This window comes from Myotis brandtii, unplaced genomic scaffold (assembly GCF_000412655.1).
Source record: "Myotis brandtii unplaced genomic scaffold, ASM41265v1 scaffold216, whole genome shotgun sequence".
In the NCBI taxonomy this organism is placed as follows: Eukaryota; Metazoa; Chordata; class Mammalia; order Chiroptera; family Vespertilionidae; genus Myotis; species Myotis brandtii.
In genome coordinates, this window is record NW_005358092.1 from 4,278,392 (window position 1) to 4,293,984 (window position 15,593).

At 39.6% G+C, this 15,593-nt stretch overlaps 1 protein-coding gene and 1 pseudogene across 1 annotated transcript in view; both read left to right on the plus strand.

Moving 5' to 3' along the window:
• KDM5A (lysine (K)-specific demethylase 5A) overlaps positions 1-15,593 on the plus strand; it is a 104,743-nt gene that overhangs the window by 60,083 nt on the left and 29,067 nt on the right. Inside the window, exons 22-25 of the mRNA XM_005865965.2 lie at positions 1,547-1,726; positions 8,065-8,226; positions 10,413-10,964; positions 11,338-11,481. Coding sequence (XP_005866027.1) covers positions 1,547-1,726; positions 8,065-8,226; positions 10,413-10,964; positions 11,338-11,481 — 1,038 coding nt within the window. The remainder of the gene's footprint in view (positions 1-1,546; positions 1,727-8,064; positions 8,227-10,412; positions 10,965-11,337; positions 11,482-15,593) is intronic.
• LOC102248627 lies at positions 5,020-5,897 on the plus strand (annotated as a pseudogene).

Here is a 15,593-nt window from a genome sequence, read left to right on the forward strand (position 1 = left end):
AAGGGCAACCTGGGCATGTGCCCTTGACCAGAATCAATCCCAGGACTCTTCAGTGTGCAGGCTGATGCTCTATCCATTGAGCCAAACCAGCTAGGGTGGGAAATAACCTTTTAATGGAATATCAACATTTAGCACTTAATACTATATCTTTCCTTCATAGCCTCTGAATAGCAATGAATGTTGTGATATATATACAGTTTCTTATCGGAATGCTAACGTGTTTATCTGCTAGGAGATTCATCCAATCTATGATATCACTTTCAATTAATGTCTACAGGCTGCCAACCCACTTCAGGTGTTCTTAATAAGACCCTAGAATGGATTACTTGTTAACTCACATGTTGTGATGATTTAATTATTTAGTGAATTTAAAGTTGTATATAAATTTTAAAAACAATGACATCATTCTATGGAAATGTTGAAGCATTGTGGCTTAGAAGGAAAATATCCATTCTCATGTGTTTGTATAACATAAAATAGAGGTGGTTATCAGAACTAAAGCAGCGTTTTGTAGTTGTTGGAAAAATTGTGAAAGACTTTGAAACAGGGGAAAGAGATTACTGGATGTCTTTTCAGTGGAATATTGGATGTTGTCTAGTTCAGTGGTCGGCAAACTGCGGCTCACGAGCCACATGCGGCTCTTTGGACCCTTGAGTGTGGCTCTTCCACAAAATACCGACTTCTGCACATGGGCCACGAAGTTTCAATTGCACTGTACGTGCGCGCCCGCACGTGGTATTTTGTGGAAGAGCCACACTCAAGAGGCCAAAGAGCCACATGTGGCTCATGAGCCGCGGTTTGCCGACTACTGGTCTAGTGGATCCTTCACAATTATTTAATTCTAGGGCTGTATACCTTAAATTATCTTTGATGAAGCTATTTAACAACTCTGTCAATTATTTTAAAATGATAGTGATACAAATGAATTATGTTCATAGAGAAGCAATTACATTTGTCCTTGTATTTGGAACAGTTGATTTCCACACTGTAGAAAAGATCATTCCATTGTCCTGTATGACAGTGGTTGCCAACCGGTGGTCCTCGGACCACTGGTGGTCCGTGAGGTCTGAAAGGTTGGCAACTGCTGGTTTAAGGAAACCTTTCGAGCAGTGGTTGCCAACCGGTGGTCTGCAAGGTCCGAAAGATTGGCGACTGCTGCTGTATGATATTAAATATCTGTTTCCATCCATTAGCAAATTCCTTTTCTCATTTCTAATTGCACATATATGTCTGTTCTTACATTGTCCTTTGAACTGGTTTTTATATCTTACTGATCCCCTCATTGATTAATAAAATTAAAATCTTTATGACAACATGAATTTACTTAAAATTAAATTTATTGAGGTGATATTAGTTAATATATCATTTCAAGTGTACAATTCTATGCATCATCTGCATGTTGTATTTGCACATACTTTTTAAAAACATTAGTATCTGTTAATTCAAGAGGCACAATTACATTTAAAGAATAATATTTAATTAAAAAAGTCACTCTAAACTCCATAAGTGAATGCAAATTGTGTGGGGATGTACTTTTGTTTTTCAGAGTGGCAGCAACTATGCTTACTTGGAGCAGCTGGAGAGTTTATCTGCTAAAGGGCGTCCTATCCCTGTGCGTCTTGATGCATTGCCCCAGGTAGAATCACAAGTAGCAGCAGCTCGGGCGTGGAGAGAACGGACTGGGCGGACCTTTCTTAAGAAGAATTCTAGCCATACATTGTTACAGGTAAAGAGTAGTTTAATTTTTGGATACATACTTCAATCTCCTTATCAGAAGTAGGTAGTAGTATTGTTTTCATTTTATCTGGTCATGATTATACAAGTGATTCCTATTAGGTAATATTAAATGTTGACCAGAAATCTGGAGCCTATGACAAACTTATTTCTGGTTCCCCCTGTGCTGTGTCAATTAGCCTGGATCTTATCTCTGTTATTAATGGATTCTGTCACTGAAAAGACCTTTCTCAGAAGCACAAATTTAAATACTCATTACCCTTTTCATCTTGAGCATTTAAACATACTAGTTGGTCAATATGGCAGCGCAGGTAAACATGGTACTTGCATGCTCCCACAACCACATTAAATCACAACTAAACTATAGAACAAATATTCAGAACCATCTGAAATTCAGCTGAATGGAAGTCCTACAACTAGGGAATTAAAGAAGCCCCATTGAAACTGTTAGTGGGGCAGAAACACAGAACAGGCTGGTCCCACACCCATGTGTGTCGGATAAAAATCAGGAGGGATATCTTAGCTGCAGAGGTCCCCACTGAGGAACAAGAGGTCCCAACCCACACCAGGTCCCCCAGCCCAAGTTCCAATGCTGGAAGAGAAGTCCTCATAACTCCTGGCTATAAAAAACCAGTAGGGATTGAGGCTGAGGGACATAGAGACTGCTGGAGTCCCAGGCAGTTCCTATTAAAGGGCCCTGCACAAGGACTAACTCAGACTCACTTTCTCTGATCGCCAGCATGGGGCAGCAACTTACAGGCTGGAACAGGGAGGAACTGAATTGTTCAGCATCAGGATGAGAGCTAAGGATGAGAGCTAAGGGGACGGGAGCTTTCTCCCAGACAGAAGTGCTGGCAGAGGCCACTGTTACTTTGCTGGGCCCTCCTCCTGCTGGTGCAGGCTAGGGCCATATCTGAGTCTCCATCATCCTGGCTAACACTGTTTGCCCCACTCTGGTGATTCCCTGAGACCCTGCCCCACCCAACTTGTGGGCCCATTGTAGCTGCTTCAAGGGGCTTTTCCATACAAACAGCGTGTCTTGGCTTATGCTGTGAACTTACCTAAAATCTGTAGATCACTTTGTAGCTCATACTGGGTGGCCTCAGGCAGGGCATAGGCAGTAGCTGACCTTGGCCGATGATGCTGTAACCAACTGAGCTACCTGGCCAGGGCCTGAGCTGTTTCCAGTTGCTTTTCCATATGAATGGGCATCTTAGCTCATGTTTCAGATTTTCATGCTTCAGAATTTCCCAAAACAAGCAGCATCTGTCCCTCAGTAAGCTGCACATCTCTCACTAAGTTGGCCCCAGGCATAGTGGCAGCTAGCCTTGGGTCACAGCTTGGAGGGCACTTCCAAACTCAGCACAAGTAGCAACCATCTGTAGATTGCTTTGTAGCTCATACCTGGTGGCCTTTGTAGTTCATGCCCCAGGCAGAGCACAGGCGGCAGCTGATCTTGGTTTGCACCTCCCTGAAGGTCCCAGAGCCAGTGCACCCAGTGGCAGCTTTTAGAACACATCAAAGCATTACCATCCAACCACCTCAATGAGCAACAAACTCAAGAGGTGGACTCAGCAGGCACCAGACCCCTGCTGAAGTAAGTCCTACTCTGTGTAGTTGGCCTCTGCATAGCTGATCCTCCATGGTGGTTGGAGGCTAGTGGTCAGTGGTTACAGCCAGTCCTTTCAGCTGATCCATCTGAGGATAAGTCCCTCCCATTGATGTGCCAACAGCAATCAAGACTCAACTACTACAGGGGTTGTATACAGCCTACACGGGGAATGCACCTCAAGTGTCTAGCTTGGGTGTTCGGGGTGGCTGTGCCACTGGACTCTAGAGCAGTGGTCGCCAACCTGTGGTCCACGGACCACTGGTGGTCTGTGAGGTCCGAAAGGTTGGTGACTGCTGCTCTAGAGAACACCTACTACATTAGGCTACTCTACCAAGCCTGGGAGATGTAGCAGCTCTACCTAATACATAGAAACAACCCCCCACCACACAAGGACTAAATGCTGCCCCATGCTAGAGCTCAGAGAAAGTTTGTCTCATTTTGGAGGCTGTCATAATGAGACAAAGAAACATCCCAAATGAAAGAACAGAACAAAACTCCAGAAAAAGAACTAAACAAAATGGAGATAAGCAATCTACTAGATTCATAGTTCAAAATACTGGTTATAAGGATGCTCAATGAACTTAGTGAGAACCTCAACAGCATAAAATAGGACCAGTCAGAAATGAAGTATACACTAACTGAAATGAATAATTTACAAGGAATGAACAGTAGAGTAGATGAAGCTGAAAAATCACATCAGCAATTAGAATATAAGGAAGCCAAAGAGACTCAATCAGAACAGCAAAAAGAAAAAGTACAAAGAATGAGGATAGTATAAGGAGCCTCTGGGACAACTTCAAGTGTACCAACATTTCCATGGGAAATGAGAAGAGAGAGAGCAAGAAATTGAAACCTGTTTTAAAACATAATGACAGAAAACTTGCCTAACTTGGTGAAGGAAATAGATACAAGTCCAGGAAGTGTAGAGTTCCAAATAAGATGAATCCAAAGAGGCCCACACCAAGATATATCATAATTAAAACGCAAAAGCTTAAAGACAAAGAGAGAATCTTAAGAGCAGCAAGAGAAAAGTAGTTAGTTACCTACAACAGAGCTGATTTCTCAACAGAAACTTTGCAGTTCAGAAGGGATTGGCAAGAAATATTCAAAGTGATGAAAAGCAAGGACCTACAACAAAGATTACTGTACCTAGCAAAGCTAATCAAAGGACAGATAAAGAACTACAAAAGCTTAAAGACAAATAGAGAATCTTAAGAGCAGCAAGAGAAAAGTAGTTAGTTACCTACAACAGAGCTGATTTCTCAACAGAAACTTTGCAGTTCAGAAGGGATTGGCAAGAAATATTCAAAGTGATGAAAAGCAAGGACCTACAACAAAGATTACTGTACCTAGCAAAGCTAATCAAAGGACAGATAAAGAACTTTTTATACAAGAGAAAGCTAAAGAAGCTCATCACCACCAAACCAGTTTTATATGAAATGTTAAAGGGTCAAAAAGAAGAAGAAAGGTCAAGAAGAAGAAGAGGAGGAAGAGGAAGGCAATAAATACATTTCTATAAACATTTGAATATAACAAAACAAAAGTGAGTAAGTAGAACACAAATAGACTCATAGATACAGAGAACGTTTTGGCAGTTCCCAGCTGGGAAGGGGATTGGGAGAATGGGTTACAAAGGTGAAGGCATTAAGAAGTACAAATGGACTTCTTCTTTTCCCACGAAACACCAAATGGCGGATGACGCTGGTGCTGCAGGAGGGCCCAGAGGCCCCGGAATAGGGGGTCACGGTGGCTTCCGTGGAGGATTTGGCAGTGGCATTCCGGGCAGGGGCCGAGGCCACGGAGCTCGTGGAGTCAAGGCCGAGGACAAGGAGTGGATCCCTGTCAGCAAGCTGGGCTGCCTGGTCAAGGACATGAAAATCAAATCCCTAGAAGAAATCTATCTATTCTTGCCCATCAAGGAATCTGAGATCATTGACTTTTTCTCGGGGGCATCCCTCAAGGATGAAGTCTTGAAGATCATGCCTGTGCAAAAGCAGACAAGTGCTGGCCAGAGGACCCGGTTCAAGGCATTTGTCGCCATTGGGGACTACAATGGACATGTTGGTCTGGGTGTGAAGTGCTCAAAGGAAGTAGCCACTGCCATCCGAGGAGCCATTATCCTGGCCAAGCTCTATATTGTGCCAGTGCAGCGAGGCTACTGGGGAAACAAGATCGGCAAACCCTACACCGTACCTTGCAAGGTGACTGGCCTTTGTGTCTCTGTACTGTTGTGCTTCATCCCTGCCCCCAGGGGTACGGCCATTATCTCAGCCCTTGTACCTAAGAAGTTGCTGATGATGGCCTGTATTGACGACTGCTACACCTCAGCCAGGGGCTACACTGACACCCTGGGCAACTTTGCCAAGGCTACCTTTGATGCCATCTCTAAGACCTACAGCTATCACCCCAGATCTCTGGAAAGAGACTGTGTTCACCAAGTCTCCCTATCAGGAATTCACTGACCATCTTGTAAAGACCCACACCAGAGTTTCTGTGCAGAGGACCCAGGCTCCAGCTGTGGCCACCACATAATATTATACAAGAAAAATAAAGTGAGTTAAGCTAAAAAAAAAGTACAAATGGACATATAGACCAATGGAACAGAACAGAGAACCCAGAAATCTACCCAAGCCATTATGCTCAATTAATATTTGACAAAAGAGGCAAGAGCATACAATGGAGTCAAGGCAGTCCCTTCAATAAATGGTGTTGGGAAAATTGAACAGATACATGCAAAAAAATAAAAAGAGACCACCAACTTACACCATACACAAAAATAAACTCAAAATGGATAAAGGACTTAAATGTAAAACGGGAAACCATAAAAATCTTAGAAGAATCCATAGGCAGCAAAATACCAGACATATGTCGTAGCAATATCTTTACCAATACAGCTCCTAGGACAATGGAAACTCAGGAGAAAATAAAGAAATGGGACTACATCACAAGAAAAAGCTTCTGCACAGCAAAAGAAACCATCAGCAAAACAGCAAGAAAGCCCAATGCATGGGAGAACATATTTGCCAATGTTATCTCTGATAAGGGTTTAATCTCCAAAATTTATAGGAAACTCATACAATTTAACAAAAGGAAGATAATCCAATAAAAAATGGGCAAAGGACCTAAATAGACAATTTTTGAAAGAGGACATACAGAAGGCCAACAGACATATGAAAAAATGCTCAAAGTCATTAATCATCCTAGAGATGCAAATCAAAACAACAATGAGGTACCATCTCACACCTGTCAGAATGGCTATCATCAACAAATCAACAAATGACAAGTGCTGGCAAGGATGCGGAGAAAAAGGAGCCCTTGTGCACTGCTGGTAGGAATGCAGACTGGTGCAGCCACTGTGGAAAACAGTATGGAGTTTCCTCAAAAAATTAAAAATGGAACTTCCATTTGACCCAGTAATCCCACTTCTAGTAACATATCCCAAGAAAACAGAAACACCAATCAGAAAGGATATATGCACCCCTATGGTCATAGCAGCACAGTTTACAATAGCTATGATTTGGAAACAGCCTAAGTGCCCATCAGCAGATGAGTGGATTAAAAAACGGTGGTACATCTACACAATAGAATACTACGCTGCTATAAAAAAGAAGGAATTCTTACCATTTGCAACAGCATGGATGGAACTGGAGCACATTATGCCAAGCAAACTAAGCCAGTCAGAGAAAGATAAATATCACTCATTTGTGGAATATAATGAACAACATAAACTGATGAACAAAAATAGAACCAGAGACTAGAAGCATCGAACAGACTGTCCAGTCTGTGAGGGAAGGCAGGGGGTGAGGAGGTAAGAGATCAACCAAAGGACTTGTATGCATGCATATGAGTATAACCAGTGGACACAGACAGAAGGGGGATGAGGGCATGTGCTGGGGGGTGGGAGTGGCCAGGGAGAGGTCAATTGGGCAAAAAGGAGACTCATGTAATACTTTAAACAATAAAGAATTTAAATTAAAAAAATGATTATTTCAGAATATTCATGGGGATGTAATGTATAGTATAGGGAATAAAGTCAATAATATCCTAATAGTTCTGTATCGTGTCAGATGGGTTCAAGATTTATCAGGATGATCACTTAGTAAGTTATATAATGTCTAATTACTGGGATGTATACCTGAAATTAATATAGTAATGTATGTCAACCATAATTGAAAATTAAAAAATGATAAAATAAATAAATAGTAGTTAAGGGCATAGGCGTTGAAATATGATAGTTTCATGTTTGAGGACTGGCTCCCTAATTACTAACCCTGTGTCCTTGGGCAAGTTGTTTCCTTTCTGAGCCTCAGTTTTCCCATTTGTAAAATATAGACCAGGGGTCCTCAAACTACGGCCTGCGGGCCACATGCAAATACAAATATTGTATTTGTTCCCGTTTTGTTTTTTTACTTCAAAATAAGATATGTGCAGTGTGCATAGGAATTTGTTCATAGTTTTTTTTTAAACTATAGTCCGGCCCTCCAACGGTCTGAGGGACAGTGAACTGGCCCCCTGTTTAAAAAGTTTGAGGACCCCTGATATAGACAATACCTATTTCAGAGGACTGTTATGAGAACTGAATTAGGTAATGTGTGTTAAGCCCTTAAGAAAGTGCCCAGGACTTGGTGAGTAGTCAATAAATGGTTCCTTTTATTATTTTCAGTTTTAAGAATTTTTTTTTTTAAACCAGAGCTCAGTATTTGGTTTTATTTTTGTAGGTGCTAAGTCCCCGAACTGACATTGGTATATATGGGAGTGGTAAAAACAGAAGGAAAAAAGTAAAAGAACTAATAGAAAAAGAAAAAGAAAAGGATCTGGACCATGAGCCTCTGAGTGATTTGGAGGAAGGATTGGAGGAAACCAGAGATACAGCCATGGTGGTAAGAAATTATGATATGCATTTTGACTTTGTATGGTGAATACAAAATTCTGTGAAGATATTAGCGCATTCACTGTTTTTATTTTTATATACTTTCTCTGGCTTTATGGTTATATATATTTCAAATATTTTTAAAATATTTATAATCAAAGTATATAAAAAGTTTACTATACTGTTCTCTCCCTAAAATTTTTTCTATATCATTCTTTATTGTTGTCTTAATAGTTTAATATTTTATCAAATTTTCTAATATTTACTGATCATTTTTCTGATATTGAACATTTGGTTGTTATTAAGTGTTTACTATTATGGATACTAATAAAGTGAACTTCTTTGTATATAGCTTTTTCTTTTTTTAAAAAAAATATATTTTTATTGATTTCAGAGAAAAAGGGAGAGGGTGAGAGAGAGAAACATCAATGATGAGAGAGAATCGTTGATTGGCTGCCTCGTGCACGCCCCCTACTGGGGATCGAGCCTGCCGCCCGGGCTTGTGCCCCTGACCGGAATCGAACCTGGGACCCTTCAGTCCGCAGGCGGACACTCTTATCCACTGAGCCAAACTGGCTAGGCGCTTTTCCCTTTTACAAGTTCTTTTCCTACACTTGACTCTTAGGAATGGGATTACTGGGTTAGAATTTAATGGCTTAATACTATTGTGCTTTTCAAAGGAATTGTATCAGCTTACTGATATCTGCTGCTGTTTAAAACATCTTCCTTCTCTCAGTAGCATTCAACAGTATAGTGAGTGCTCAATAGAATATTTGTAGGTAATTAGGTGAAGGCATTAAGAAGTACAAATTGGTTATTATAGGATAGTCATGGGGATGTAATGTACAGTATAGTGGTGTTTTTTGTTTTGTTTTGTTTGTTTTTGGATTTTGTTTGAGAGTAGGAGGAATGTTGTTAAGATTACTAGGAGCCTGAGGAAAGAGAAAAAATAAAAATGAATTTGGTCAATATGTAGTAAGGAGTTGCATATGGCTGTTTCTGCCTACAAATGATCCTGTGTTGTTTTTTTTTTCTTCCCCATTTTAGTTTTCAATTACAGTTTGCATTCAACATTATTTTATACTAGTTTCAGGTATACTGCATAGTGGTTAGATAATCATATACTTTACAAAGTGTTCCCCCCAATAGTTCAGGTACCCACCTGATACCATAAATAGTTATTACAATATTGTTGCCAAATGATTGTGTTTTGAGGCCAGCAGAAATGATTCCTCATTAGGGAGCCTGCCCAACAGGTCATCTTACCAGGCAAATAGAATAGGAAATTATTTCAAAACTAGAGGCCTGATACACGAAATTCATGCAAGAGTAGGCCTTACTTCTCCCGGCTGCTGGCACTGGCTTCCCTCTGGCACCCCAGACCCGGGCTTCCCTCACAGCTCCGGCTTTGTCCGGTAGGTCGTCCGGAAGGACGTCTGGTCTAATTAGCATATTATACTTTTATTATTATAGATGGTTTCAAAACTATAAAAGTTTTAAAAGAAAATCTACTGACAGTATTTGTGATAATTAAATGTTATTTGCTTTCATTTACTTTTTTGAAATGAGCTACATAAAATTTTGTTATAATTGGTCATCAGGCTGTGTTACTCTACTATTACATAAGTTGGAGAGGCCTTCTAGAAATAAATAAAAATTGATTTGTATAGAACTTCCTCCCGGGGGCTGAATTGCCAGTGGATGGGAAGCTAGTATTTATTGAGTGTTTACCTTGTGCCAGGCACCAAGTTAAGCATTTTGATGTATTATCTTATTTAATCCTTAAAACAACAAAATGAGTTTGGTGGTATCCTCATTTTTCAGAAAATTGAGATTCAGAAAACTTGTGCCCCAGATCAACAATATGTAAGTACAAGAGCCAAGCTTCATACTTAGGGTCGCTTGACTTCAAGGCATACTGTCTACTGCACCCTACAGAATAATGCAAAGTACTCTACTGATGAAATTGTCAAATATAGTAGCATTTTGCCCATTTCACACAGGAATGTTTACATGGAAACTGTCACACTGCCCCACATTTTACGAAATGATTAACAACTGATTTTTTTTTTTTTTAAGGACAATGCTTTATTATTATGAGGCCCCAACTTGGAGATGATCCCTCAGCCTTAAGGATTTGGTATTTTTGGAGTATTTTGCAGTGACTCCTTTCTTTTAAATGTTCTTTGTGTACAGGTGGCAGTTTTCAAAGAACGCGAGCAAAAAGAGATTGAAGCCATGCATTCCCTCAGAGCAGCCAATCTAGCGAAGATGACAATGGTGGACCGCATAGAAGAAGTAAAATTTTGCATTTGCCGCAAGACAGCCAGTGGATTTATGCTGCAGTGTGAGCTCTGCAAAGACTGGTTCCATAATAGCTGTGTTCCCCTGCCTAAGTCAAGTACCCAGAAAAAAGGGTCTAGTTGGCAGGCTAAGGAAGTAAAATTCCTTTGCCCTCTTTGTATGCGCTCTCGAAGGCCAAGGCTAGAGACTATTCTGTCACTCCTAGTATCCCTTCAGAAGTTGCCTGTACGGTTGCCTGAAGGAGAAGCCCTACAGTGTTTGACAGAACGTGCTATGAGTTGGCAGGATAGAGCCCGGCAGGCTCTAGCCACAGATGAACTGTCTTCTGCCCTGGCCAAACTATCTGTGTTGAGCCAGCGTATGGTGGAGCAGGCAGCTCGAGAAAAAACTGAAAAGATCATCAGTGCAGAACTCCAAAAAGCAGCTGCCAATCCAGACTTACAGGCAAGTTTAGGATTTTCTTTTTTTATTTCATGAGATAATGTTTGTCAGTGTGTAAGTACTAAATCAAATCTATCTTACCAGTTGATTAGGAAGACAACAGTAAGTTGCCAGCAGTTAGATTATCCATAACATCTTCTTTCTATATACACCTATAGGATTTTGAATATATAACTAAGTCATTTTAGTGAAAAATTACTTGGAAATATTATTCAGGTGGACCTTGGTATCATAGGCAAATAATTTGCTCTGTACTAACTGGTGAACTCTGTTTAGCCACTTTGCAAGTTCATTACATTTTGGTAGTCATAATCACATATTACCCATGTTTATTCAGTGTGTCTCTCTGTTCATCCTGAAATTATTTGTTGTTTAGGGACACTTACCTACTTTCCAACAGTCTGCTTTTAACCGGGTGGTGAGCAGCGTATCTTCTTCCCCTCGACAAACAGTGGATTATGATGATGAAGAAACAGATTCTGATGAAGACATTCGGGAGACATATGGCTATGACATGAAGGTAATTACATGGTCAGGTGTGTGGGTACATATCTGATCACTGGGTTTGTTTAAAAAGATGTTTGAGGCTTAAGAGTAGAAGAGAAAGCTAGTAATCTATTTATCTTGAGTTTATGGTGATAGCATTTTTTTTCAAAGTTCCAAAAAAATAGAGATTGATGATGAAATAACAGTTTTTTTGTGTGTTTTTTTTAAGAGTGGAATTTTAAACTTTATTTTTCTCACCATGTAACTCCTTAGGTCTTAAGAGGGACTAGCAAAATTATTCTTTTAGTTACTGAAAGCTTTCATGGCTGATTTAGTATTTTTTCTTTGATTGTTAACATCTATCTAGTTATTTTTTAAAAATTTCATTGTATCTTGCTTTGAGTACTTTGCTTTAGTCTCTCATCTGGATGGTGCTAGATTGAATATCATAGTCAGAGATGGGTTACACTTGGGCTTATGGTTTGAATTTGTAGTTACAGTTGCAGTTAGAATATATTATTTGCCCTTAATATAATTATTTTGATAATGATACCACACTGGTGATGAAGAGAAAGTTTTGGCAAGTTTGTTTTGTGTTGGATTTTATTGGCCTTTTATTGTTATTTCGTGTCAGGCCCAAATCCTTGTCTTTTACCTAGTAATATTATTTGTTATTCTATTTACAGTCTGTGGCTATAACCAGGGAGTTTGTGCTCTTTTATATGAAAACCTAGGGTGCAATCTTTTCCATACTCTTTAACTATCTTTTTTTGGTCTTTTCAGCATGCAAATCAGGTAGGTAAGCTCATTCTTAGAGCAATGAATATCATCAGCATTGAATTCCCAGGATATAAATTAAAACCATCCATCATAGATGATTGTAAATTATTTGCTGGAAATATTTTTTCAAGATAAAAATGGATCCAGAGGCCCTAGCCTGGTCGCTTGGTTGCTTGGAGCATTATCCTGTACACCAAAAAGGTTGTGGGTTCGATTCCTGGTCAGGGCCCATACCTAAATTGCGGGTTCGATATCCAGTTGGAGCAAGTATGGGAGGCAACTGATGGATATTTCTCTGCCACATCAATGTCTCTCCCTTTTCCTTTCCCACTCCCTCTCTCCATTTCCCTCTCTCTTCCTCTCAAGTCAAACATATCCTCAGATGAGGATTTAAAAAGCAATGGATTCAGGGGATGTTTTAATGAGGAAATTTATAGTTATATGAAATAGACTTGAGAAAAGTTGAAACTTGAATTACCCTATTAAAATAAGGTTCTGAGTACCTTGAAGTTACCCTGAAGTTAATGACCATCTTTATTTGTATAGGATGACCAGGAGCAGCTATAAGGAAATGCAGCCCATGCCACATATAAGTTAGTTACTTAATACTAGAATTGCTTGTTTGCCGTAACTTACAGGCCTCCAATACTTGGGTTATCTTTCTAGCACATTAATAATCAACCACTACTATAGAATTGCTAAATAGGATGGGCTTTGCTTGGAAGTAGATTGTTGATATGATTGTAAGCAGTAGTCCTTTTCTGTAAAATTTATATGTGTGTCTCAGCCTAGTTTCTTTTTTGATCCGGGGGTATTGGCAATGTGAAAAATAAAATTATGGATTTTACAGTGTTAGTAATGTGTTTGATAGCTTGAAGACTGGAAGAATGGTGGCAAGACTTAATGGTAATTCAAAATAAAAGTTAGCTGGATGTAGGTATTTTTGCATTAAAAAAAATTATATACTCTTGAGTATTCTCCCATAGAACAAACACTCTGTGTAATGAAAATTATATTTGACAATTTATTTGCATTTGGCTTGGTGATTTTTCCCTTTGATATCCCCTGATTATGTCTCCATGAATTCATCCTTAAAATAGGTTGAATTTAATGTCTTTACTTAAGGAAGAGTCCCATACTGGTTTAGGAAGAAGAGTACATAATTATATAGAAAAATCAAATCAGTCATTTGATCTTATTGTAGTATTTAAATGTTTAAAACAGATGATTTATGCTTTGCATTGTTTACTTCATTTTGTATGTAACATTCTGTTATCACCACTAAAATACTCTGAGCAGCAATTCAAGAATTTTATTACTTAGGAAATATATATTTAATGAAGCAATATGTCAGATCTTTTGTGATTGTGTCTCAGATAACTTTCTTTCAGATATTCGTATAATTATTCCCTTTTAAGGCATATTCTTTACCTTTACTGAAACTTTTTATTCATATTATAGTTTGTATTTTACAAATGAAAAATGTGCAGAATTACATATATGTGCAGAATTACACATTAGAAAGGAGAGTATAAAAGAGTAGTAATTATTACCTTCCAGGAAGTTCTTTTTTGTATCCCAGTACTTGCTTATTTTAGAGAAAGACAAGTTAAACACTTAGATTTTTTTATTTTTTTCTTCTCACCTTTGTTAATACTTGGGTGGCTTGAGCTTTAGTGGAAATAGAGTAGGTTTTGTCTTGACTTTAATCTGACCTAGTACCAGATAAAATGGAATGATAGATCTATATATAAAACCCATTTCTCACTGAGAGGCCATTCCATCCTGCATATTTGCCATTGGTGAGACTGAACTATAATTTTCCTCCTTAGGAAGAGTAATTTGTTTAAGCTTGCTATTTATCAACCTATCTGTGTCCTTTTAAAAAAAAAATCTTTATTGTGAGAGTATTATAGATGTCCCTCTTTTTCCCCCCCATTGCCCACCTTCACCCAGTTCCCACCCCAGGCCTTTGCCACCCTACTGTCTGAACATAGGTAATGCATATATGCATATAAGATCTTCGTTTAATCTCTTCCCACCTCTCCACCCCCCTTCCATCTGAGAATTATCAGTCTGTTCCATTTCCATGCCTCTGATTCTATTTTATTCACCAGTTTATTCTGTTTATTAGATTTCTTATTTATTTTTAGATTCAATTGTTGATAGATAATGTATTTATTGCCATTTTATTGTTCATTTTGTTGTTACTCCTCACCTGAGGATATTTTTCCATTGATCTGTTAGAGAGAGTGGAACAGAGAGGGAAAGATAGAAACATTGATGTAAGAAAAACACATTGATTGGTTGCCTCCTGCAGGTACCCTGACCAGGGTCCGGGTCGGGGAGAAGCCTGCAACTGAGGTGTGTGCCCTTGACTGGAATCAAACCCAGGACCCTTTGGTCCAGAGGCTGACAGTCTGTCCACTAAGTCAAATCGGCTGGGGCTATTGTTCATATTTTTTATCTTCTTCTTCCTCTTCTTAAAGAATACCTTTCAACATTTCATGTAATACTGGTTTGGTGGTAATGAACTGCTTTAGCTTTTTCTTGTTTGTGAAGCTCTTTATCTGACCCTCAATTCTAAATGAGAGCTTTGCTGGATAGAGTAATCTTGATTGTAGGTCCTTGCTCTTCATCACTTTGAATATTTCTTGCCACTCCCTTCTGGTCTGCATAGTTTCTGTTGAGAAATCAGCTGACAGTCATATGGGCGCACCCTTGTAGGTAACTAACTGCTTTTCTCTTGCTGCTTTTAAGATTCTCTCTTTGTCTTTAACCTTTTGCATTTAATTGTGATGTGTCTTGGTGTGGGCCTCTTTGGTTCCTCTTGTTTTGGACTCTCTGTGCTTCCTGGACTTGTAAGTCTATTTCTTTCACCAGGTAAGGGAAGTTTTCTGTCATTATTTCTTCAAATAGTTTTCAATATCTTGCTCTTTCTCTTCTTCTGGCACCGCCATAATGTGAATGTTGGTAAACTTGAAGTTGTCCCAGAGGCTCCTTACACTATCTTCATATTTTTTAACTAGAGGCCCAGTGCACAAAAATTTGTGCACTCAGGGGTGGGGGTCCCTCAGCCCGGCCTGCGCCCATTTGCACTCCAGGACCCCTTGGGGGATGTCCACCTGTTGACTTAGGTCCACTCCCCGGGGGATCAGGCCTAAGCTTGCAGTCAGACATCCTTCTGGCAGCCAGAGACCCCTCAGGGGATGCCCGACTAAAGGCTTAGGCCCCCAAGGGATCAGGCCTAAACCGTTAGTTGGACCTTCTTAGTGCTGCCATGGAGGTGGGAGAGGCTTCTGCCACCACCTCTGCTCTGGCCAGCCATGAACCAGCTTCTGGCTGAGTGGCACTCCCCATATGGAA